Source organism: Trichosurus vulpecula, chromosome 8 (assembly GCF_011100635.1).
Source record: "Trichosurus vulpecula isolate mTriVul1 chromosome 8, mTriVul1.pri, whole genome shotgun sequence".
NCBI lineage: Eukaryota > Metazoa > Chordata > Mammalia > Diprotodontia > Phalangeridae > Trichosurus > Trichosurus vulpecula.
In genome coordinates this window covers 91,907,558-91,931,444 of record NC_050580.1, presented here as the reverse complement: position 1 = coordinate 91,931,444, position 23,887 = coordinate 91,907,558, and the positions used below count along the sequence as shown (strand labels likewise).

The 23,887-nt window shown below is 38.2% G+C and overlaps 1 protein-coding gene across 1 annotated transcript in view; it reads left to right on the top strand.

Moving 5' to 3' along the window:
- The window catches only part of PLPP4 (phospholipid phosphatase 4), a 166,369-nt gene that overhangs the window by 14,849 nt on the left and 127,633 nt on the right, over positions 1–23,887 (top strand). Inside the window, exon 2 of the mRNA XM_036736545.1 lies at positions 15,916–16,024. Coding sequence (XP_036592440.1) covers positions 15,916–16,024 — 109 coding nt within the window. The remainder of the gene's footprint in view (positions 1–15,915; positions 16,025–23,887) is intronic.

Here is a 23,887-nt window from a genome sequence, read left to right as displayed (position 1 = left end):
AACTATATACTATGTGTCAGCCACAGTGCTAAGTGCTGGGGTTACAAAGAAACATCAAAAGGCAGTCTCTACTCACAAGGAGCTCATGGTCTAATCAGGGAAGAAAACATGCAAACAATAATGCACAAATGAGATATATACAAGACAAATTGGAGATGATCAATAGAAGGAAGGCATTAGTGTTAAATGGATTCAGGAAAAGCGTCCCATGGAAGGTGGGACTTGAAGGAAGTCAGGAGGTGGAGGTTTGGAGGGAGAGAGTTCCAAGCATGGAAACAGCCAGTGAAAATATTCAGATTGAAGAGATAGAATGTCTTGTCTGAGGAGCAGCAAGCAGGCCAGTGCTGTTGGATCACAGAGTAAGTGGGGTGGATAACATGTAAGAAGTCTGGAAGGGTGGGAGGAGGGAGAGGGGGAAGCAAGTTACAAAGGGCTCTGAATGTGAATGAAAGACTTTATATTTTATCCTGTAGGTAATAGAGAGCCAGTAAAGGTGTGTGTGTGTGTGTGTGTGTGTGTGTGTGTGTGTGTGTGAGAGAGAGACGTAGAGAAGATTTAGAAAGGAAATGATAGCTACAGTCAGGTATTTAGAAGACTATCATGTTGAAGATGAGTTAGCCTTGCTTTATTTGACCTCAGAGGGCCAGGCAACAGTGAATAGAAATTGTAGAGAGGCAACTTTAAGCTTTATATGATGAAAAACTTCCAGTTAGTACTATTTGAGAGTGAAATGGGTTTCCTCAGGAAGTAGTGGCTCTCCCTTACTAATTATCTTTAAGTAGAAGTTGTATGGTTGCTCATCAGGGATGTTGTAGTGGGGATTCTTGAGTACATATGGGCCTCTGAGGTCTCTTTCAACTCATAGGTTCTCAAATAGTCTAATCATCCCATTTCAAAGATAAGGAAAATTAAGAGCCAAGAGGTTAAGGTTGAGGTCACGCAGGTAGCAAGTAGTGGAACCCAGGCTTGAACTCAAGGATTTTGTTTCCAAGTCCTGTGTTCTTTCACCTGCTCTTTCATAGGGGGACATGCCTTTCAGCCACTTTGATCATATCTTTTTAAAGAAATTTCAGGCACCAATGAGCAAATGAGGAAGACTTTTTTGTGTCAGTGGGCTTTCATTGGCATCCTTGAAATTATGCCACATGGGCAGCCAAGACCTATTCTACCTAAGTATAAAGCCTGGGGAGCTATTAGATGCCAAAATATCTAATCAATAGACTCATCCCGGTTCTCATCCCCATTCCCTGGCCTAATAGAAAATTCAGTACAGTATGCTCATGCCAAGCACTGGAGAATTCCTGATTGTACTGCTCACTGCATTTAATGCCCATTTGCAAATTTATTCTCTTGTGTGTGTGTGAGAGAGAGAGAGAGACCCACTCACTGGAGAGGAAAAGTCAATAGTGCAATTAAAAAGCATGCTTTGCTTCTTATTTTTCTCTTGATAACCCCTCTTTTCAATGTCTAGCTTTTTTTCTCCTTCAAATTGAAAAACATTAATGATTTTCCCCACCCCTGAATCACTTTGTTGGAATTATGTGTGGGTAGTGAATGGACAAGTGGGACTCCTTTGTGGGCGATGAGGCATAAAGGAGGCCCATCCACCTCAACCCTGCCCTCCGTATCTTCCTACCCATTCCACTGTGCCCTCTGAAATCGCTGCTCCATATTTAACAAAGTTTTCTTTATTTTCAACTTTTTCCTCTCATGCTCCCTCCGTCTCCTTGTACTCACAGATATTTGACTCCCCCTGGATGAGACTTTACCCCTTGCCATCCTTTCCAGTACTGGATGTACTACTTTTCATATTACTCCTGTTGCTCTTCTGACCATTCTCAGAATTAAGGGGAGACCCTAGTTGATTGCCATTTCCACTTACAGAGTATCATGTTGCCATCACTCTGTAACCTCCCCTCCTTTGAGATTTACTCTATCTAAATTTGACACTCAATCCAGATCCTGGCAGTCACTATCTGTTAGTTCCCAAGGCAATCTCCCTCCTTTTTCACTGAGTACAATTCCTCAGTTTACTTCTTCTCTACCCCAACTGCTGCACTTATACTAGAAATTTCAAAAGGCTTATTTATGCTCCCTCCAAGTCCCTCAAGCTATTCAATTCCCTTGACCTATTCCTCTACTCCTTAGTTACTAATAGTGATGGTACACCCTTGATCTTGCTGTAACCCATCTTGCCTACTTTCTTGCTCAAGAATTCCGATCAAGTTATATCTAGTTATAATTTAGTTGTAATCTATTATCGTTCCAACTTCCCCTATGTTTTACTCCTAACCCTGTTCTTCATCCTTACCATGACCTCCAAGCTCCTCACCTTTCAGTACTTTCCCAGGTCATAACACCTGCTTGAGCTTTGTTTTCTTCTCTTTCCAATCTCTACTCATCAGCTAACTATTTTTGATCCCTAATCCCATGCTCCATTGTCCTACTTTATCAAATCCCAAACCTGAGAATACTTTTTTACCGTCTGCCCCCTTCACTATTATTTGTGCTACTGCATAAATCTGGGGGATGTCACACAATGATGTTGACTAATTGCTCTACAAATTCATGTTACCTAATTTCAACTGGGTCCTTGCAGTATAGCAATCCTTTACTTCAGAGGTGTCAAACACAAGGGCATCACACATCAACAAGTGCTGCCTGAACAAGATTATAATGTAATTGGGAAATATTTAACAAAATAAATTTAAAAAATCATACAACATAGATAATGTTAATATGTGGTTTTCTAAGTCAATATACTGTCCGCAGGGGTTCAGAAGCACGGTTTAGTTGTGCTCTGTTCCTATATGAGTTTGACACCACTGCTTTACTCCTAATTGATTATCTATTCCATTCCCCATAGCTGCCAATCCATTATCTCACCTTCCCTCCTCAAACTTGACATACCATTCTTCCCCCTACACACACACACATTAGCCTAGGACCTCACCTCATGCTTTAATGAGAGAATTGAGGCCATTTGCAGAGCTTCCTCTTATTTCCTTTTCCCCACCCTATATCCATTTGACATCATTAACTGCTTTGTCTTCTTTAATTTTAATGATGAAGTGCCCTTCTCCCATCCCCTTCTGTTTTGTCTAGCCGATGGCCCCAGTATCATCACCCCCTATAGTCTTCAATCACTTCCTCTCTACTAGCTCTTTCCTTTTTATGTACAGAAATATCAGTCTCCTTTATTCATCTAAACCCTCACTATATCCTACCATCCTCAATAGCTATCATCTTGTATCTCTCCTTCCTTTCTTAGCCAAACTCCTAGAAAAAGCTGTCTGGACTCATTATCTACATTTTCTCTACCCTTAGTTCTCTTCAAAACTCTGGAATTTGACTTCTGATTTCATTATACAGCTGAAGCTTTTCTCTCAACTGGCAAACCCAATGACTTTTTCTCCATCCTCATCCTTCTTGACCTCCCTGTTGTATTTGACACTGTTGGCAATCCTCTCCTCTGGGATACTCTTTTCTTTATGAATTTTCATGATGCTCTCTCTTGGTTCTCCTTCTACTGCTGCTTCTTACTCTCCTTTATTATCATCTATGTCATGCTCCCAACTGTGGCTGTCCCATAAGGCTTTGTCTTGGTCCCTCTTCTCTTTTTTGTTTAAAGTTTCTAACTTGATAACCTCATCATCTTCCATGAGTTCAGTAGTGCAGTTATCAGTTCTATAAATATGATTCTCAGATTTCTCTCTCTCTCTCTCTCTCCCCCTCTCTCCCCCCCTCTCCCCCTCTCTCCCCCTCTCCCTCTCTTTCTCATCTTTCTCCTGAGCTTAGGCCCATATCTTGAATTATATATTAGATATTCCAAAATGGGTATCTTGGAGACTTCTCAAGTTCAACATGTCCAAAACTGAACTTACTATCTCCTCCTACACTATCTCCTCCTCCCAAGCCTACCTCTCTTTCAAACTTACCTATTTTTTCAGTTCACCTCTATCTTTTCAATCACTCCTATTTACAATTTCCATGTTATCCTTATTTTTTTTTACTTTTAATCACCCTACATATCAAATGAGTAGCTAAAATCTGGCCATTTTTCTTTCCATAATGTTTCTCTTATGTCTCCTGTCTACTCACAATGCCTTTAACCTAGTTCAGGCTTTCATGACCTCTTTTCTTATCTGTTATAATAGTCTCCTACTTGTCTCCCTACCTCATCTCTCCCCACTCCAATTCATCTTTCATATAGCCATCAAAGACATTTTCCTAAATATAAGGTTTGCTCATGTCAACCCCCTGCAATTCCATACATACAAACATACACATTATCAATAAATTCTTGTGCCTTCTTCTAGGATAATTTATAAACTCCTCTGCTTGGAATTTAAAGTTTTTCAGAACCAGATCCCAAACTACCTTTCTAAAATTATTACGTATCACTTCTGTACATTTCAGCCATACTGCCCTATTTGACATTTTTCATACATGGCATTCTATCTTTTATTTTCATGCTTTGCATTAGATGTCTCCCATGCCTGGAATACTCTTTAGCCTCATTTCTACAATTTATGATCTCTGGTTTCTTCCAAGAAAACTATCACTTTCTCTATCCTCCAAGAAAACTCTATCATTTTCTACATGAGACTGGCTACCAGCTACCAGTGTCTTCCCCATCATGTTTACCTTTGATTTGATTTGTATATCTTTTTATATATACATATTGTTGTTGATTCATTCAGTTGTGTCTGACTCTCTGTGACTCCATGGACCATAGCATGCCAAGCTCTTCTCTCCTCCACCATCTCTTGATGTCTGTCCAAGTTTATGTTCGTTGTTTCCATGACACTATCTATCTCATCTTCTCTCATCCCCTTTTCCTTTTGCCTTCAATCCTTCCCAACATAAAGGTCATTTCCAGTGAGTCCTATCTTCTCATTGTGTGACCAAGATATTTATACTTCACTTTCAGAATCTGACCTCCCAGTGAATAGCTTCAATTAATTTCTTTAATTATTGACTGGTTGAATCTTTTTCCTGTCCAAGGGATTCTCAAAAGTCTTCTCCAACACCACAATTCAAAAGCATTGATTCTATGGTGCTTAGCTTTCCTTATAGTTAAACTCTCACAGCCATGCAGTTTTCCTGGAAAAACCATAGCTTTGACTAATGGACCTTTGTTGACAAGATGATGTCTCTGCTTTTTAGTGTGCTGTCCAGATTTGCCACAGCTTTCCTTCCAAGGAGCAAGTGTCTTTTAATTTTGTGGCTGCAGTCGCCATTTGCAATGATGTTTGAGCACAAGAATATAAAATCTGACACTGCTTCCATTTCTTTTCCCTCCATTTGCCAGGAAGTGGTGGGACCAGTTGCCAAGATCTTATGTTTTCTTTTTTTTTTTTTGATGTTAAGCTTCAAGGCAGTTTTTATACTCTCTTTTTTCACCCTTCTTAATTCCTCTTTTCTTTCAGGGTGGTATCATCTGCATACCTGGGATGGTTAGTATTTCTCCTAGCAACTTTATTTCTAGCCTTTTATTCATCCAGCCTGGCATTTCACATGATTCATATTCTGCATATAAGTTAAATAAATAAGGTGACAATATAAATCCTTGTATTTCTTTCCCAGTCTTAAATTAATCAGTTGTTTCTTGTTGGTTTCTAACTGTTGCTTCTTGGTTTGCATAAAGGTTCCTCAAAAGACAATGATCTGGTACTCCCATCTCTTTAAGGACTTGATACATTTTATTGTGATCACACAGCCAAAAGCTTTAACATAATAAATGAAGCAGAAATAGCTGCTTTTTGGAACACCCTTGCTTATGTATACATACACGTGTATATTATCTACCCCATTTTATTCTAAGTTGCTTGAAAGCAGGGACTATTTTGCTTTCGTTATTGTATCAAAAAAGCCTAGGAGAGTGCCTAGCACATGGGAGGCTCTCAAATACATACTGATTGATTGAAGAGAGATTAATATGTCTAACTTTTTATTAATTATTGAGGAAAATGTATATGTACACACTATTCAGTTTTAAAGTGATGGGAGAGACTTTAGATACCATTTGTTCTACAAATGAGTGAACTGAGACCCAAGTAATGAAAGATTTACTTAAAGACATAGTGACCATTTAGTGACAGATCTGGGAGCAGAAGCTCTTTTCTCCTGACTTTTGGGACATATTGTTTCTCAACATTGTCTGTGTGTGGGAAATGGCCCATTGGAGATAGGTCAATCTGCAAATGAACGGAACAGCCCTCCAATGTGGAAAGTCATTAAAGACAATTCAAAATCCTTAGAAATGATAATTCCCCTTGAAAGAGTCTACTAGTGGGGGCAGCTAGATGGTGCAGCGATGGTGCACTGGCCTTGGAGTCAGGAGGACCTCAGTTCAAATCCAGCCTCAGACACTTGACATATTTTCTAGCTGTGTGACCTTGGGTAAGTCACTTAACCCCAATTGCTTTGACTTCCCCCCTCCAAAAAAAAGTTTACTAGTGATGGGAATGAGTCCAGGATTACATATTTTTGCATTCCTACTTTAAAGAGAGGCCATGCCTGGGTTCAGAGGTGGAGAGCCATCTTCTGAGTCAGGAGGACCTGGGTTCAAGTCCAGCCCTTGAAGCCTACTAGCTCTGTGAAGTTGGGTTAACCCCTCAGTGCCCCTACTAGCATCTAAGACATAAGTTACAGAGCAGGGGATGGTAGAGGAAATTTCCTCACAGAGAGTTCCCCAAACCAATGAAATCACAGTTCTAGACCTGAAGAAAAAGAATAGTTCACAGTTCCTGGTACACAATGAGTTTAATATATATTCGATGAATTTATGAGATGAACAAAAGTACTATGAATGGAACTCTGAGTGTCAGAGGCAGAGACAGAGAAGCAGCTAGGTGGAGCAGCTGGGATCAGGAAGACCTGAGTTCCAATCTGACCTCAGATACCAACTGTGTGACCCTGGGCAAGTCATCTACCCCCTGTCTGCCTCAGATTCTCCATCTGCAAAATAAGGATGATAATAGCACCTACCTCCCAGGGTTCTTGCAATGATAAAATGAGGAATATTTGTAAAGCTCTTAGCCCAGTGTTTGGAACACAGCAGGTGCTTAATAAATGCTTGTTGTCTTCTCCTTCCTCCTCCTCCCTTTATGAGAAGGTACATCTGGGCCCTGGAAACTTAATTTTAGTTAGAAAGTCTTGAAGGACAAGAAGATTTGTGCCTTTCAGGCAGGATTTTAGTTATTTTTTTTAAACTGGAGATGACAATGGTTAGAAGATAGAGAAACAGTCTTCCTGGTTTTTCATTTTAGTTCAACATTTTCTGAACATCCACTCTGTGCCACTCATGAAGCCAGGCCCTAAAAGAGTGGTCTGTGAACTTGTTTTTTAAAATATTTTGATAAGTGAATTTCCATATAACTGGTTTCCTTTGTAAAGCTATACATTTTATTTTATGTACTTAAGAACATTATTCTGAGAAGAGGTCCACAGTCTTTACCAGGTGGCCCAGAAGGTCCATAGCATAAAAAATTAAGAACCTCTGCCCTTGGATGATAGAAAGAAACAATGGTTCCTTCCCTCCAGGAGCTTATAGTCCAATAGAAAGAACAAGAAAGGGCCACAATACAAAGTACAAAATACAGGGTACACAATACAAAGTACAGTATGAAATTATGCAAGACAGTTACAAATAAAGTGCTTTAGAAATTGAGAAGAGATGGGGGAATTAGGGAAGACTACATTGAAAGAGTAGAATTTGAGCTGGGCCCAGAAGGATGATTGGATTCTACCTGGGAGAGTTGGCAGAGATTTCATATACAGGGTATAACAAAGATGTGGTAAAGGAAGGAATACATTTGGAGTCCAAATGAGAGAATATAGCTACATTACTTTGCAAACCTCAAAGTATTATATAGATGATAGCTATTTGAATTTCTGAGGTGCCCAAATGATTTATTTATAAGGCAGTCCCCCATCATGGACCTCACTATAAGGACAGTATAGTAAAGGAGCAAGGCTTATTCATCATTTTAAAAAAAATAATTTATTTTTAGTTTTCAACATTCACTTCCATAAGATTTTGCTCTCTACATTTTCTCCTCCTTCCTTCCCTCTCCCTCCCCAAGAAGGTGTTCAATTGGATATAGGCTCTACATATACATTCATATTAAACATATTTTCACATTAGTAATGTTGTAAAGAAGCATTAGAACCAATGGGAGTAACCACGAGAAAGAAGGGTGGGGGGGGAGAGAGAGAGAGAGAGAGAGAGAGAGAGAGAGAGAGAGAGAGAGAGAGAGAGAGAGAGAGAGAATGAGAATTTGAGAATGGTATGCTTCAATCTGCGTTCAGACTCCATAGTTCTTTTCCTGGTTGTGGAAAGCATTTTCCATCATGAGTCTTTTGGAGTTGTCTTGATCATTGCTTAATGACTGAGAGGCAGCCTGGCATAGTCCATAGAAAATTGGCCTTAAACCAGGAATACTTGAGTTCAAGTCGCACTTTTGACATATTCTAACCAACTCGTTATCCCTCTAAGTTACATTGATACATATATGATAATTATTAATTAATAATAATATATTGCTACCTTGTCATTTCTGGTGTCTGTTCTCACAATGGATGTGATCACCTAATTACTTGATGACAAGCTGACAAGAGAACATAATTATCTTCATGTTACTACAGGGGAATTTAGAGGAAAATATCTTTGTAGTCATCTTAGGCTACAATTAAGTTGCCCAAAGGAAATACTTAGAACCAAGAGACAGCCAAATTTTCTTGGTCTGCAGTGAAATATTAATTGGCATCCTTTGCCTGCCCAAAGGGAAGACGTAGTTTCTCTGTCCCAGTCTTTCTTTCTATGTCCTCATATTCCCTTTTCACTTTCCTGTCTCTTTTCCTTTATTTCAATTATATTTTTAATTGATTCTCTGCAGCTTAGAAGCTTCCTTTCATTTTGTTCAGTATGTTCCAACTTATGTGAATATTTTAGATAAGTAGATGAGAGGAGATATAAGAAGGAATTAGATATGTATTGCTCTAGACAGAGATTTAAAGTAGGAATGTTTTGCATAAATTGTCATAACATCCTTCAGTTTACACAGCACATCTGCCGCTATTCCTCCTGTCCTCTGGGGAGTTTAAACAGTGCCACATGTGGCTTGTTGTTTATTTTCAGAAGATTTCTGAGAGGTAAAGAGAGGACAGGTTATATTGATCTCTATACAAACCCCGAATATCAGTCCTATCCTCATAGGTAGCTACTGAAATATCATAAATTAGAGGTTTGGCTTAGATTTTTATGTAAGTCAACTTCGGGCAAAAAGTGCTGCCCTATATTCTCACTGAAGTGGTTTTAGCCTGTTTGAATAGGAAGAGGCTGAGGCCCAGAGGGTTTAGGGTACCTTGGCCAAGGGCATGCGGTAATTAAATGGTAGGAACAAGTCTTAGAGTGAAGGAAAAAAATACATAGTTTTAGCTCACCTGGACAATTGCATTTTTGGTTTCAGAAAGCATCATTATCAAAATGCCTCCTGGGGGAAAAACACCTGGTTGCCATTGAAGTCAGCATTATTAGACATGATGCTTTTTCATCTAGGAGGTACACACACACACACACACACACACACACGTGCTCACATGTACATATACACATACACACATATATACACATATATATGCATATATACACACATATATATTTATAATATATTTAAATATTTAGTCTTCAGTTTTACCTTTCTAAAAGTATAGATAGAGAAATCCACTCCTTTTGGGGCCAGGATCCCGTTACATTCTTAAAAATTATTCAGGACCCCAAAAGAGTTTTGTTTATGTGAGTTATATCAATTGGTATTTAACAACAGGCTCTCTGAAAAAAATTACATAGGACATACTTTTAAGTTTTATTAGTATTAACATTTTTCTCCATCATTTTCATTAAATCTAGACAAGCAACAAAGTAAAAAGTCAAGCCCTGATTTGTAACACCAATTTCCAAGATGTAAGTGCTCACACTAAAAAATTAACAATCAGCTCTTCTGAGCTTATTCTAGCTGGCTCTAGAACACCACTGGACCTCTTGGTATCTACAATAAGTAGGTCAGAACCTACTTAAAAAGATGATATGGGATTATAGGATTTTAGAGTTTCAAGGAATCTTCAGTAATCAAAGTATTCATTTTACAAATGAGAAAATTGAGGCCCCAGAGAAGTTAATAAGTCATGAATAACCTGGAGAGGTCAGCCAGGCAGAAAGTAGTAGACTCCGAATTAAACTCAGGTTCTCTGACTCTAAAATCAATGTACTTTTCACAATCCCATCTATGTTTATGATACAAGGTTGAAATGATAAAAGCCAAAAATGGATGTAAAACTATGAGTTTATAGGAGAAGCTGTTTTCACTTAATTCCTATGCTAAGTGGCCCTGGACACTTGTATATTTTTGAGTTATTGGGTCTAGTTCTTATGGTTTCCCCTATCTTCCCCTTCCTTCCCTTCCCTCTGCCCTCTCCCTTCTCCCCCTTCCTCCCCATTCACCCCCGCTTTCCCAAATGTAAGCTGGCATTTCTTGTTGCTGAGTGTGCCTAACCATAGGTTTGCTCTTTCCCACTTTTTAATTTTTCAGCTGCTCATCTTCTCACCGAATAATAATGTTTGCTAAGATTGTGTGTAGAGTATGAGTCAAAAGTCTCTGAATGAGAGAGGAGAGGTTCTATGAATAAAATGAATGAGGACTAAAGTACATGGACTTCTTGATATCTGTTTTGGCTACTTATAAACCTTCTTTTCTTATTTTGACTATTACATATATTTGAGATTATTGGGCAAACATACCTCCAGATAAGTAAGATGTTTACCTCCACATTTTTGTACCCTTGTTGAGTATTGGTGAGGCACAAAGCACTCAACAATACAGATTTTAAATATCAGGGCTCAGATTTATGGTTTCTATGTTATTGTAATCCCTATTTCCATTTCCCACAACAGAAGTTAAAGGAATACCTATCACATACCCAAAGGGCTCATCAAAGTCCTGTTTCCAGGGAACAAGGCTTCTTTTTCCTGTGTTCCTTTAATATCATTCAGCATTTTTTTGTTCTTGGAAGCACTCCTCTCTTTGCTCAGCTAATGCTCTCTCTCAGGTTCTTTGAGAGTGCACCTGCCTCCCTGTCTGGATTCTCTGATGTGGAGATTGAATGGTGAACAGAGGCAGAAGGAGAGCGTCTATTTGTCTTGGCATCTTTACTCCCAGAAGAGAGGACTAGCTTTGATCGATGGATGCCGGCTGCAGTTACACTGAGTTACTGGCCAAAGAAGTTTCACCACAAACAGGTTTCAAAGGAACTACCTTGCCCATAAATAAAACTTAGGAGAAAAACAGGAACTGCGTTGGTTCACTGTTACTGTGGCATTTTCCTGGGAAGAAACGTGAGAGAAAGTCAGAAGGCTCTGAGGGAAGTAGAAGAAAGAGGCTGGGTTTGAGGCCAAGTGCTGGTAAAAGGAGGATTTCAGTGAAACCTAACCACAGGTTTGCAACATTTCAAGGTGACCCCAGAAATCTCAAAGGGTCCTGTTAATTTCATATATGTATGTATGTGTATATGTACATGCATGTATATATGTATACACACATATAATGTATATATGCACATATACACATGTATACATATATACACATATGTAAATATATACGTGTGTGTGTGTGTATCCCAACAAAAATGCACTTTAATTTAGTTGATTAAAAAAACACTCTAAATAGCCTTATTTGTTGGTTGGGAGGGCGGGGGAAGGAAGTGGTGATACCATCAAAGAGGCAATGAATGATGATTTAAGTAAACTATTGTTTTTTGAGGCAATTGGGGTTGTGACTTGCCCAGGGTCACACAGCTAGGAAGATGAGTGTTCCTGACTTCAGGCCTGGTGCTCTACCCCCTGTGCCACCTAGCTGCCTCCCCAAACCCCTCCTTTTTTTTTAAAGAAGACTTTCAGTCAGAATCCTGTTTTGGGAGAACTGAGGTCCAAGGTTTAAAAAAAATGGAGGTGGAATGGGAAAATGCTGACTAGGGAATCCTGCTATCAGAACTACGGTCCCAGCTAACTTGATGAGTAACAAACTATTTGACATTTTGGGGTCTTGGTTTCCCTCTCCGTAAAATAAGATGGATGTAAAATGAGGCCAGATGACTTCTCAGATCCCTCCTAATTCTAACATTCTGTGATTCTCTGATGCTCTCAATGACTTACCCAAGCTCACACAATTGAGGAAGGGATCCTGAAATGACTAGAGCCTGGTACTTCTGACTTGAAACCCACAGCTCCATCCACTGCAGATATGAGGCTCTCTCTGTGAGAAAGATTATCTAGAGATATCTTTAGAGACCTTTGAAGTTCTAGGATAGAAAGAAGAGCAGGACAGGGTGAGAGTAGGGACTGGCAAGGTCCTGCAGTGTTGATGGTGGTCTATAGATTGTCACCACTTAAACTCTTTAAAGGTATAGACTTGAGGTACTTTTGCATTAAATAATCTGATTTCTTTCTCTGTGTGTGTGCAGGAGAGCAGCTAGGTGGCACAGAGGATAGAATACTGGGCCTGGAGCCAGAAAGACTCATCTTCCTGAGTTCAATTCCAGCCTCAGACACTTACTAGTTGAGTGACCCTGGGCAAGTCATTTAACCCTGTTTGCTTCAATTTCTCAGCTGTAAAATGAGCTGGAGAAGGAAATGGCAAACTGCTCCAGTATTTTTGCCAAGAAAATACCAAATGGGGTCATGAAGAGTCAGACATGACTGAAACAACTGAACAACAGCAACAAATATATGTGTCCATATGTATGTGTGCATATATTACATATATATACACATATACATACACACATACACACACATACATATATACACACATACACACATATACATACATACACATACACATACATATACATACACATACATATACATATTTAGAGACAGAGAGAGACAGAGGTACTGACACAGACACAGGCCTCATTACTGTTCCCTAAATTTCTAAATCTGTCTAGGTATTTTTTCATAAGAAAATGAAAAACTGGGAAGAGGATTCTGGGAAGATGGTAGAGTAGGTCAGAAAATTCCAAGCTTTCAAGATTTTCCCCCACAAAAGTTAAAATAGCACCTTAGGGTGAACAAAGTATGGGTGGAGACAAAGAAGAATAGGGGCACAACCAGGGTCTTCCTGGGAAAATTTGAGAAGATCTCAAGAAAAATTCCAGGACAAGGTTTGGTCCCTGGGAAGAGTAAACACCTCCAATTTAACAACAAGCAGCAAGTCTTGGGGTTAGTTGGTTTGAGAGGCTGCCTCCACCCCAGCCACCAGAACTTTTCACCCCGGTAAAGTGAGGAGAGTTGGGCGTTTGAGCCCAGGAAGATTGAGGGAACCTCTACTGATGAGGAATGCCAGACCCAGCTGTGCTGCAAAGAGTGGTGGAGGTGAGAAGGAACGAGAGCGGGGAAGGAAGCCTCTGGCTGTGGGCACTTGTGGAAGGTTGGAGGTTTGGCTTTGATTCTAGGCTAGAGGGGAAAACTAGAGATCTGGGGCAAGAGGCACCACTTCTCATACCCCAGGGCTAGAGGTGATTCAAAAAATCAAGTTATTATCACAAAAAAAAAATGCACAGGCAAAGGAGAAAGAAGCCAACCATAGAAACCTATTACCAGAATAGAGATGACCAGGGTTCCTCTTCGGAGGAGGATATTCAACTAAAGAAAATCCCAAAGGGTAACATCAAATGGTCTCCCGCCCAAAAAGAATTTATAGAAGATCTTAAAAAAGATTTTAAAAATCAAATGACAGAGATGGAGGAAAAGCTAAAACTGAAACTAAAAATAATCCGAGAAAAACAAGAAGGTTATGGAAGGAAAGTCAACCAGTTAGAAAAGGAGATCCAGAATCTTAAGGAGGAAAATGACACCTTGAAAATTAGAATTGGGCAAAGTGAAGCCAGAGAAATTATAAGAGATCAAGAAATAATTAAAGAAAATATGAATAATGAAATAATAGAAAAGAATGTGAAACATAAGAAAAACAACAGACTTGGAGAATAGATCAAGAAAAGAATATATAAACATAATTGGACTAATTGAAAGTTATGAATCTTCATATAATAATACAAGAAATAATTGAAGAAAATTGTCCTGAAGTATTAGAACAAGGAAGGGAAGTAGAAATAGAAAAAATCCATCAATCACCACTTAAAAGAGATCCTATGAGGAAGACTCATAGGAATATCATAGTCAAATTCTGAAACCCCCACCTCAAGGATAAAATACTAAAAGCATCAAGATTAAAACAATTTAAATGTGATGGTGCCACAATTAGAATCACACAAGACCTAGCAGCAAAGACATTAAAGGACCGCAGGTCTTGGAACACAATATATTGAAGAGCAAAAGACCTGGGGCTTTGGCCGAAAATATCATACCCAGCAAATTTGGGTATTATCTTGAATGAAAAAAAATGGATAAATTCTCAGACTTTCAAGACTTTTTTTAAAAAAAATCCTGAACTTAATAGAAGATTCAGCATACAAAAACCAAGAGAAACATAACGTAAATACCAAAGACTGACTGTAAGGGATTTATAAGGATAGACTGTTTACCTTTTATATAATGTAAAATGTATGTCTAAGATTCTTATTAACAATAGGTGAGCTCATAAGAAAGAGAGGGGTAAACCTGACTATGATGTGAATTTTAAAAGTAAAACCATTTAGAAACAACTAAAAAGAGCAACTATTTTATACAAATGAGGTGCAAGAAGAAGAAAGGATACAGAGGAATTAGATGGGGGAGGAGGGCTGGTAGTTCTGGTAACTTACTTTCATTGAGAATAGGGTTAATAGGGTACAATACCTGTATATTTAGGAGAGTATAAAAGTCTTCTAAATTTAGAAGAAATAAAATGGTAGGGGTATAGAGAAGGGGGAGAGGACAAGGGAGGGATTTTTAGAGGAGAGAATGAGGGAATAGGTAAAAGGGGGGTATAGAAGGGTGCTTAGATTTATGAGAATGGGAGGATAGGGGAGGGATCCTTGGAGGTGGGTAGGCAAGTAATAGGAGGGCAAGGTAGTTGGTGGAAGTAAAGTAGAGGAATCAGGAGGGATAGGAAACAAGAGATAGGCACAAATATAAAAACAAAGATCAAGAGTACAGTATGTTTGGGAAAGTATATGTCCATATATCTATGTATATATGTACATGTGTTTGTGTATATCTAAACTTTATTGTAGCCTTTGGGGGTGGGTGGGGGGAGGGGAAAAAAGAACAAATTTAAAAAGTGCACAGCAGAGAATAAAACTCACAAAGAAGCAAAGATGGACAATTCTCAACCCAACATGTATTATTTATCATATAGGCTTTCTTGAAATGAAAATCTATCGTTATATATTTTGAATCCTCTCTTATGTTCTGTATGCACATGACATGCTTTTTTTCCTTTCTTACTTTGTATTTAAGTTTGTGATATGTTTTGTTCCTTTTCTCTATTCTGTATTTGTGTTCTGGCCCTTGAGTCTAAAATAAAATTAAATTAAAAAAAAAAGAAAATGAAAAACCAAAGCCCGGATAAAAATATTGAGGAGCTTGAGATCCCAGTTTGTTAGTGACAGAGATGCACCTGGAACTCAGGTCTCTGGAGTTTTAGACCATTGACTTAACCTTACTATGTCCTTCCTTACTTGCCTTTTGAAAACCAGGTGCTTCAGGTGTGTGAAAGCCTGTTTCATTACTCTCACTTTACCCTTTCACTAGGCAGAGTGCCCCAGGGAGGAGGCAGGAACTAGGCTTTTTGGGCTACCTTCCCAAACAGTGACTGCTCAGTGACTTTGGAGCCAAACACCACCTCATTGCTGTGCTAGTAGGACATGATGTTAGACCAGGTCTCTTATGACTGTTTCTTTGTTTTCTTCCAGATTTACAGAGTTTTTGGACCCATTCCAGAGAGTCATCCAGCCAGAAGAGATCTGGCTCTATAAAAATCCATTGGTGCAATCAGACAATATACCGACGCGCCTCATGTTTGTAAGTATTGGGTGATTTCATGGAATGTTCGAGAGCTCCCTAAATTTTAAATCAAATTGTTTTTATGTATTTGTGTTTCTAACCTCTGCTGAGAAGACTTAGGAAAATTGGATAGGAATAAAAGCTTATCAACTCCATTTAATTATAATAGAATCCCAGAGTTGGAAGGGATCCGATAGGTCATTCAATTCAAAATTATGAGTGAGCTATTAGGGTAATGTAATAAATAGCAGCTACTCAGTGCTTCAGGAGACAAGACAGCAAAGCAGGTTGCACAATGCATTGGCCTGGGACTCAGGAGACATTGGGTCTGGTACCACTCTGCCACTGACTAACTATGAGACCTTGGGCAACACACTCCACCCCACTCCCACCCCTGCCACTGCTCAAAGACCTTTTCTTTTTTTCTTGGTTTGGACCTAAGATTTCATCAGTCCAGAGAACTATCATTATGTAAACTCCCCTTATTGATGCAGATCTGCAACTCTAGTGTGTGATTTATAGTCATCCAGAGTTGCCTAAGGTACTGAGATGTTAAGGGACTTGCCCCTGGTCATACAAGCTAGCATATGCTTGAGGCAGTTAAACCATAATTTTGCTTAGACCTTTTATTTATCCATTTATTTCTTTATTTGTTCATTCATTCGGGGGCGGGGGGGGGCGAGGAAGGCCAGACCTGTGATTTCATTGGCATAGGGACCTCTTTGTAAGGAAACCCTCTTTACCAATGTAGATTGGCACCTACTCTGCAATGTGTGATCTCAGACAGTTGGTGCACCAAGTAGTTGTCAGAGCCAGGTGTTTGATCCCAGGTTCTTTTGACTTGGAGACCAACTCTCTACTCACTCAGCCATGTTGCATTTCAGCATCATTTGTTAACATTATTTGATGAATTACATTCCATTCAGCCCCTAAGATTTAGTGTGAATCTATAAAAACACAATCAATGAAGTGTGTAAATTTCTAATATCTATAATACAAAAGTAAAAATTATTTTTAGCACAGGTCTTCCTTCTGGCAAGGCCAACTCTCTAGCCACTAAACCATGCTGCCGCCTCTCAGGGGCTCAGGTTACTCATCTGTGAAATAAGAGGGTTAGCATATATGATTTCCAAAGTCTCTTCCTGTTCTAGCATTCCATGAGTCTGTGTGTACTCAGAGACAGTGAATGTTGAATCTATTGTTAGATGTCTGTAGGGAAGAAAACTTGGTAGCCAGTGAACTGATCTCATCTGTTGACCCTGTAAGAAGAGCCTGAAATTGTGGATGAAATCATACCTAGTATAAATAAAAGCTCAATATCTCCAAAGCACAAAATTTAAATAGTATGTGTATCTTAATAACTAAAAGGTCTGGAATTTAGGAATACCTCAAAGGACCAAGCAAATTTTTAAATTTAGTTTTTTCTTTCTTTTTAATTATTATTTATTTATTTTTAGTTTTCAACATTCACTTCCATAAGATTTTGAATTCTAAAGTTTCTCCCCTTCCTTTTTGATCTCCCCCTTCCCCAAGACAGCATGCAATCTGATATAGGCTCTATACATTCTATACATATACATACTATATATACTATACTACATATACATACTATATATACTATATAGTATACTATACTATACATTCTATACATCTATACATATAGATTCTAATACATTCATATTAAACATATTTCACATTAGTTATGTTGTAAAGAAGAATTAGAACCAATGGGAGAAACCATGAGAAAGAAGAAATAAACAAAAAAAGAGAGCAAATAGTATGCTGCAATCTGCATTCAGACTCCATAATTCTTTCTCTGAATGTGCATAGCATTTTCCATCATGAGTCTATTGGAGTTGTCTTCGATCCTTGCACTGCTGAGAAGAGCTAAATCTACCAAAGTGAGCCATTGCACATCGTGACTGTTACTGTGTACAATATTGTCCTGGTTCCGCTCACTTCACTCAGCATCAATTCATGTATATCTTTCCAGGTTTTTCTGAAATCCACCTGCTCATCATTTTTTATGGAACAATAGTATTTCATCACATTCATGTACTACAACTTGTTGAGCCACTCCCCAATTAATGGGCATCCCCTCAACTTCCAATTCTTGGCCACCACAAAAAGAGCTGTTATAAATATGTTTTGTACATGTGGGTCCTTTCCCCATTTTTAAGATTTCTTTGGGATACAGACCTAGAAGTGATATTGCTGGGTCAAAATGTATTGTACAGTGTTATAGCCCCTTGAGCATAGTTCCAAAATGCTCTCCAGAACGGTTGGATCTAAGTAAATTTTTGTGTCAATAGAAGTGTCCTTTCCTAAAGACAAGTAACGTTATAAATCAGTCTCGGTGTCCAGGACAAAAGTCTTCCTTTTGTGATTATACTTGGAGGAGGAGGAGTGATGTCTTTAGGATTTTGTCCTCTGTCCTTTATACAATATTATTTATCAACTCTGGTTCTACCTCTGCATAGCCATCATTGTTCCCTTTCTCTGCTTCAGGCTGTGTGGAAAAATACCAGAAGTAGATGTTGGGAGGTTTTGTTTTCCCCCCTCTTTTCTTTTCTCCTAGCCTGATGTATATAGATTGTGTTTAATTTTTAAGGGGTTTAATTCTGAAGAGTGAAGAACTCAGTTCAAAATAACCTACTAATTTACACCTTGAATTCTGCCAACTTTCCTATGATAGATGAAATTTTTGAGTTGAAAACAAACAAACATAACCACTAGTTAGATATCACACAAGGACTATTTCTATTTATACAGCATTAAAACCTGTGCCACTAACTGCCAAAGGAATTGAGCCAAATGCTTTAAATGCCTGTACAGAAGATAATTTTTGAGTTTAAAAAAACACAACAGAACATCTTTGGTTTTCTTGATGAGATCACTTTAATTAGTGATAATTGGAAGAATCTTTGTATATGGGAACTCATTCCATGCAAGCATAAAACAATCACTTCAATTGATTTCTGGTAATTACTTTTTATCCACAAAGAAAAGCTGAATTTCATAAATTTGAGGTAAGGAAAAGATGAGGACTCTGCTGTGGAGATTATGTTTTGTTTTGCTGTGAGTTCTGTGATTGGGCACCTTTCCATTTCAATATAACACAGGTTATTTTGAAATCAAAACTTCCTATCATGTCTAATCAAATTAATCTTATTGCTTTAATCAAGCAAACCTTGCATTTGTCATTTATCTCCATTTCAGGACTCTCAAGCTGTAAAACATAATTTGGGAATTAATTTCCATGCCAGATTGGTGGAAATTTGTTACAGAGCCCTGGATTTATTAACAACGGACTTTTTGAAGTCTAGAGACAAAAGCCATGAATATTCTAGCTTCAGACATAAATAAGATGGGGGCACATTTGCATGTTGGCAGCTAGTAGAGAGGAAGCACTGAAGAGGTTTTTCAATGTTGCATTTTTTCAAGGGATAGAAGTGTATTCAATTTGGTTTTATCTCCGGGTCTTTTAATGAAATAAGTTCAATCTCCATTTTGTTAATACTAGTTGATGAATTTCATTCAGTTGGGCCCACAAGATATAGTGTCTATCTATAAAAACACAATCAATGCAGTGCATAAAGTTATATCTATAATATAAATGGAAAATTATTTTTCAGCACATAAATTAAATCTGGTCTTCTGGGTGCCATTAATAGAGACAATATTAAAGATATTCTTTCTGTCTTTCATAGGTCCTTTCTAATAGCCTAGATGTGTAGTAGTCAGATTTATAATTAATAGGACATATTTTTTAACAAATGTTTCTCTCCAGGAGCTCTGAATATCTTTATATAGTAACTTAGAAATTGGCCATATCACCAACTGATTAAGAAAAAGACAGAAGTAAATCAAAGCTAGAAGAAATAATAAAGATGAGAAGAGAAGAGATCAAGTGTAATCTAAGATCTTTGATCCAACTTATCATGAACTTTTGAATCAATCTATTGGCACAAACTTTTGGTTCAAAGAAATGGGACGTGGGCAAAAATAAAGAAAATTGACTCAGTAACTGTTTCTTAGAGAAGTGTAAAAAATGCAAAACAGTTGCTGTGGTGAAAAGATCATGAGAGTCCGTAGGCTACCTGAGACAACAAACATTTTATTTCCTTGCCAACTGGAGAGATAGAGGCAGCTAAAGGTAACATTAGTTTAGGCAATAAGCATAATTGCCAAATATTATTGGATATAATGTAGGATTATAATTAATTATAAGTAACATAGCTAAAATTAGTATAATATGAAATATAATTATAGGATTTAAGCATATATGAGAAATATTGCCTACTAAAACGGCGACAAGCAGTCAAGGAGAGAACAAACCTGCTAAGCATTTCTAGGAAGGAGATCAACAAATAGAGGTGAAATGGAACAGATGCACAAGTGTTTCCAGAGTCATCTATTTTATCAGCAATTGGCTTCCATCCCCTCCACATGTAGGTGGCAACAGAATTTAAGAAAATTACTTTGGGAAAAGTGTATAGACCTCACACCTTCCATACCAGAGGTAATACAATTTTCAAGGCTTTCAGGCATCAATTTGTAAAGATGTTTTGGAGACGAGGATTTCTGAAGAATGGACAAGAGTATGGGTATAGCTATTCCCAAGGAAAGCAACTGAAAAGACCTCAGTAACTGTTAATCCAAATCCCAACATTCTTGCATCTATTTAATCTTTATGAGAATCATTTATACACTGAGGGTGTCCCAGATGAAAGTACGCGAAGGCAGCAGGCTGTTTTGCGCAGGCAATTTTCTATAGCTAATTACATCTTCACAGTAACACAATTACTAGAAAAGTAAAGAAATGTCAATGTGTCTGGTATTTGTTGATTGCAAGCGACCATTTGGTTCACTACAATAAAATGCAGTTTTATTGGCTCCTCTCAAGCAAGGTAACTCCCATAAATATATTAGAATCATGCATGATTCCAAGACCATGGAGATAACTTTATTATATGATCTGCTGAGTACCAACTTCAAGCAAGGCACCATAGAGGGAAACATATGCTCACCAAAGGTGATTCCCATTGCTATGGAGAGGGCAGGGGGGAAATATATTGCATATTTATATAGTGGTTCTCAGATGTTCTTGTTAATAGATGATATCATATTCATTTCATCAATTCCTGGAAAGGGTATCAAGTGAAATCCATGGTTACCCAAAAGAGGTTGGCTTTGCCAAATGTTGTCCTGGTGTCTGTGAATATCCACAGGAAGGCAGTCAGCGCATTGACCAGCTCCCCCATGGAAGGCTTAAGGCAATGTACATTGCACATTGTGAGAGGATACCGTTGTGATCAGCACTGGTAGAGGGACTACATGTGCCACAGATCACAGAAACAGGGGACCTAAGAAATAAATATATTGGCTTCTTATACTTATTTGATGCGTTTCTATTGAAACATAAATGTCTTTCTCTCTCTCTCTTTCCATCCTTCTTCCTTTCTTCCTTTCTTTCTTCCTTTCTTTCTTTCTTCCTTCTTTCCTTCCTTCCTTCATTCTTTCCTTTCTTCCCTTCCTCCCTCCCTTCCTCCCTCTCTTCTTCTCTCTCTCTCATTGGCTTAATATTTCCCAGTTGATGTAATGGATACTTTCTCAACAATTGAGCATAGGTAACATCAACAATTTTTCTTTTGGTTTTTGGAAGGGGGAAGGCAGGGCAATTGGGGTTAAGTGACTTGCCCAAGGTCACACAGCTAGTAAGTGTGTCAAGTGTCTAAGGCTGGATTTGACCTCAGGTCCTCCTGACTCCAGGGCTGGTGCTCTACCCACTGTGCCACCTAGCTGCGATTTTTACAATAGTATCATCCAACAGTAAAGTTATTTCAACAAAAGTTTATTAAGCACCTACTGAGCTATCCTGTAGGAGGGTAATAGTAGATAAAAGACATATTCCCTACCCTCATGGAGCTTAACAGTCTTGAGCAGGGGAGGGAAAAGAGACATAGATAACGGTGACACCAAATAATATATGATAAATAAGGCCATTTCTGAAGTACCAAAGTGCTATACTAGGTTTGAGGGGGCGCTTCTTTGTCAACAAGGGTATAGAAAGGATAGATCAGATAAAGCTTCATGGAGGAGACAGAATTTGAAATGTAAAAGATGGATAGCAATTCAGTAGGTGATGGGGAGGAGGACGTTTATGGCATAGGCAGCAATGGGAGCAGGGAAGCAGAACACAGGGTGTGTTGTGGGAAAGATTCCTTCTGTTTGGCTACATTCTCGAGTATATAGAGGGGATTAGCCTAGAAAGCTAAGATGCTACCATATTGTACATGCTTTGAATGCAAGACAGAGGAGCTTGATTTTTTAGAAGTTGGGGGCCATTGAAGATTTTTGAGCAGAAGGGCAAAGAAATAATCTCAAGGATCATTTGCTATTTCAGTAATCCTTTCAGCTAAGAACACCTTTGCAAAAATGTGAAGAATCTGTGATTTTGTTGGTATAGGGAGCTCTTTGGCTATTCCCTATATCTATGCAGATCACAACCCTCAGTGATTGTTAAATTATGAGGGCTGTCTGAGGCACATAGGGGTTATGTGACTTGTGCTGGCTCACACACCTAGAAAGTGTCAAAGTCTGGATTGGAACCCAGGTCTTCCTGAAATTAAACCCGGTATTCAATCTACCCTGCCTCACTGCAACTAAAGTATGGTTTACTTTCATCATAAAAGAGGCTGCATTCTTTCAAAAGGCAGCAGAGGATCAGAGGAAATCTTTTGATGCATTCATTGTATGTCCCTCCTTTTGTCAAGAAAGATGGAGAGTGCCTTTCTTTTCTTACTCATATTCACAAAACCTCAACTGACATTTCCCGTGCTATTCCCAAGCTGTCAGTAGCCTTTATGGAAGATATGTCTTTTATTTAAAAGGGGTCATAATTCTTATCTGAGAGTACAAGATATATCAGAAAGTCTCCAGTACCTCTATTAAGGATTTATCAAGATTTATTCTCTTCCACTTGGGACTGGCTTCTGCTTTAATTGCACCCTTTTTGATACTGCCTTTAGTATCAGCCTGTTTGGCAGGATGTCCATCTCTACGATTTCCTTCATATGAAATCAACGAACCCATGTATAATTTTTAGATATCTTTAAGAATAAATTTCTTTATTCTTACATATCTTTTTTTTAACTAAAAATCAAGATGTTTTCTGGCTATTTATTATGTCAGAAGATATATTCTTATTGACCTAGCCAGAATATATATTATTATTGAATATTACTATTATTATTATTATTAATAGCTAGCATTTATATGGTATTTTAAAATTTGTAGAACTTTTTACATATATTAGCTCATTTGATCCTCACAAGAACCCAATGAAGTATTTGGTATCATCCTCATTTACAGATAAAGAAGCTGAGGCTGAGGGGTAATTTGCCCAGGGTCACATTGTTAGTTGTCTGAGGCAGGTTTCGTACTCAGGTATTCCTAACTTTTAAGTTCAACTCTCTGTCTGCTGTTTCACACAGTTGCCTATTATCCCTTTGATTATAATTTAGAAATAATATTTTACATTTAGGGTTAAGATGCTTCTTAAAAAGAAAAATAGGAAACTGTGTTTAAAAATTGAGGAAATATTGGTGAAGGAATATTATGATAGACAATTTAATTTTTATACTCAAGATTCATAGAATGTTAGAGCTGGAGGGGACCTGAAAGAGATCATTTAGGCTCTTAAAAAGTCAAAGCTATTTTTACTTTTCTTTGTGATATGATATAATTACTTGCCAGCAGCAGAGAATATTCCTGAGGTGCAATCTACAAATGCAAAAATGATTTTATACGCTCTTTACAACATGCTTTTTGATTGAATACTTAAAATCAACTAGGAATTCTTAATGGTCCCATTTGTCA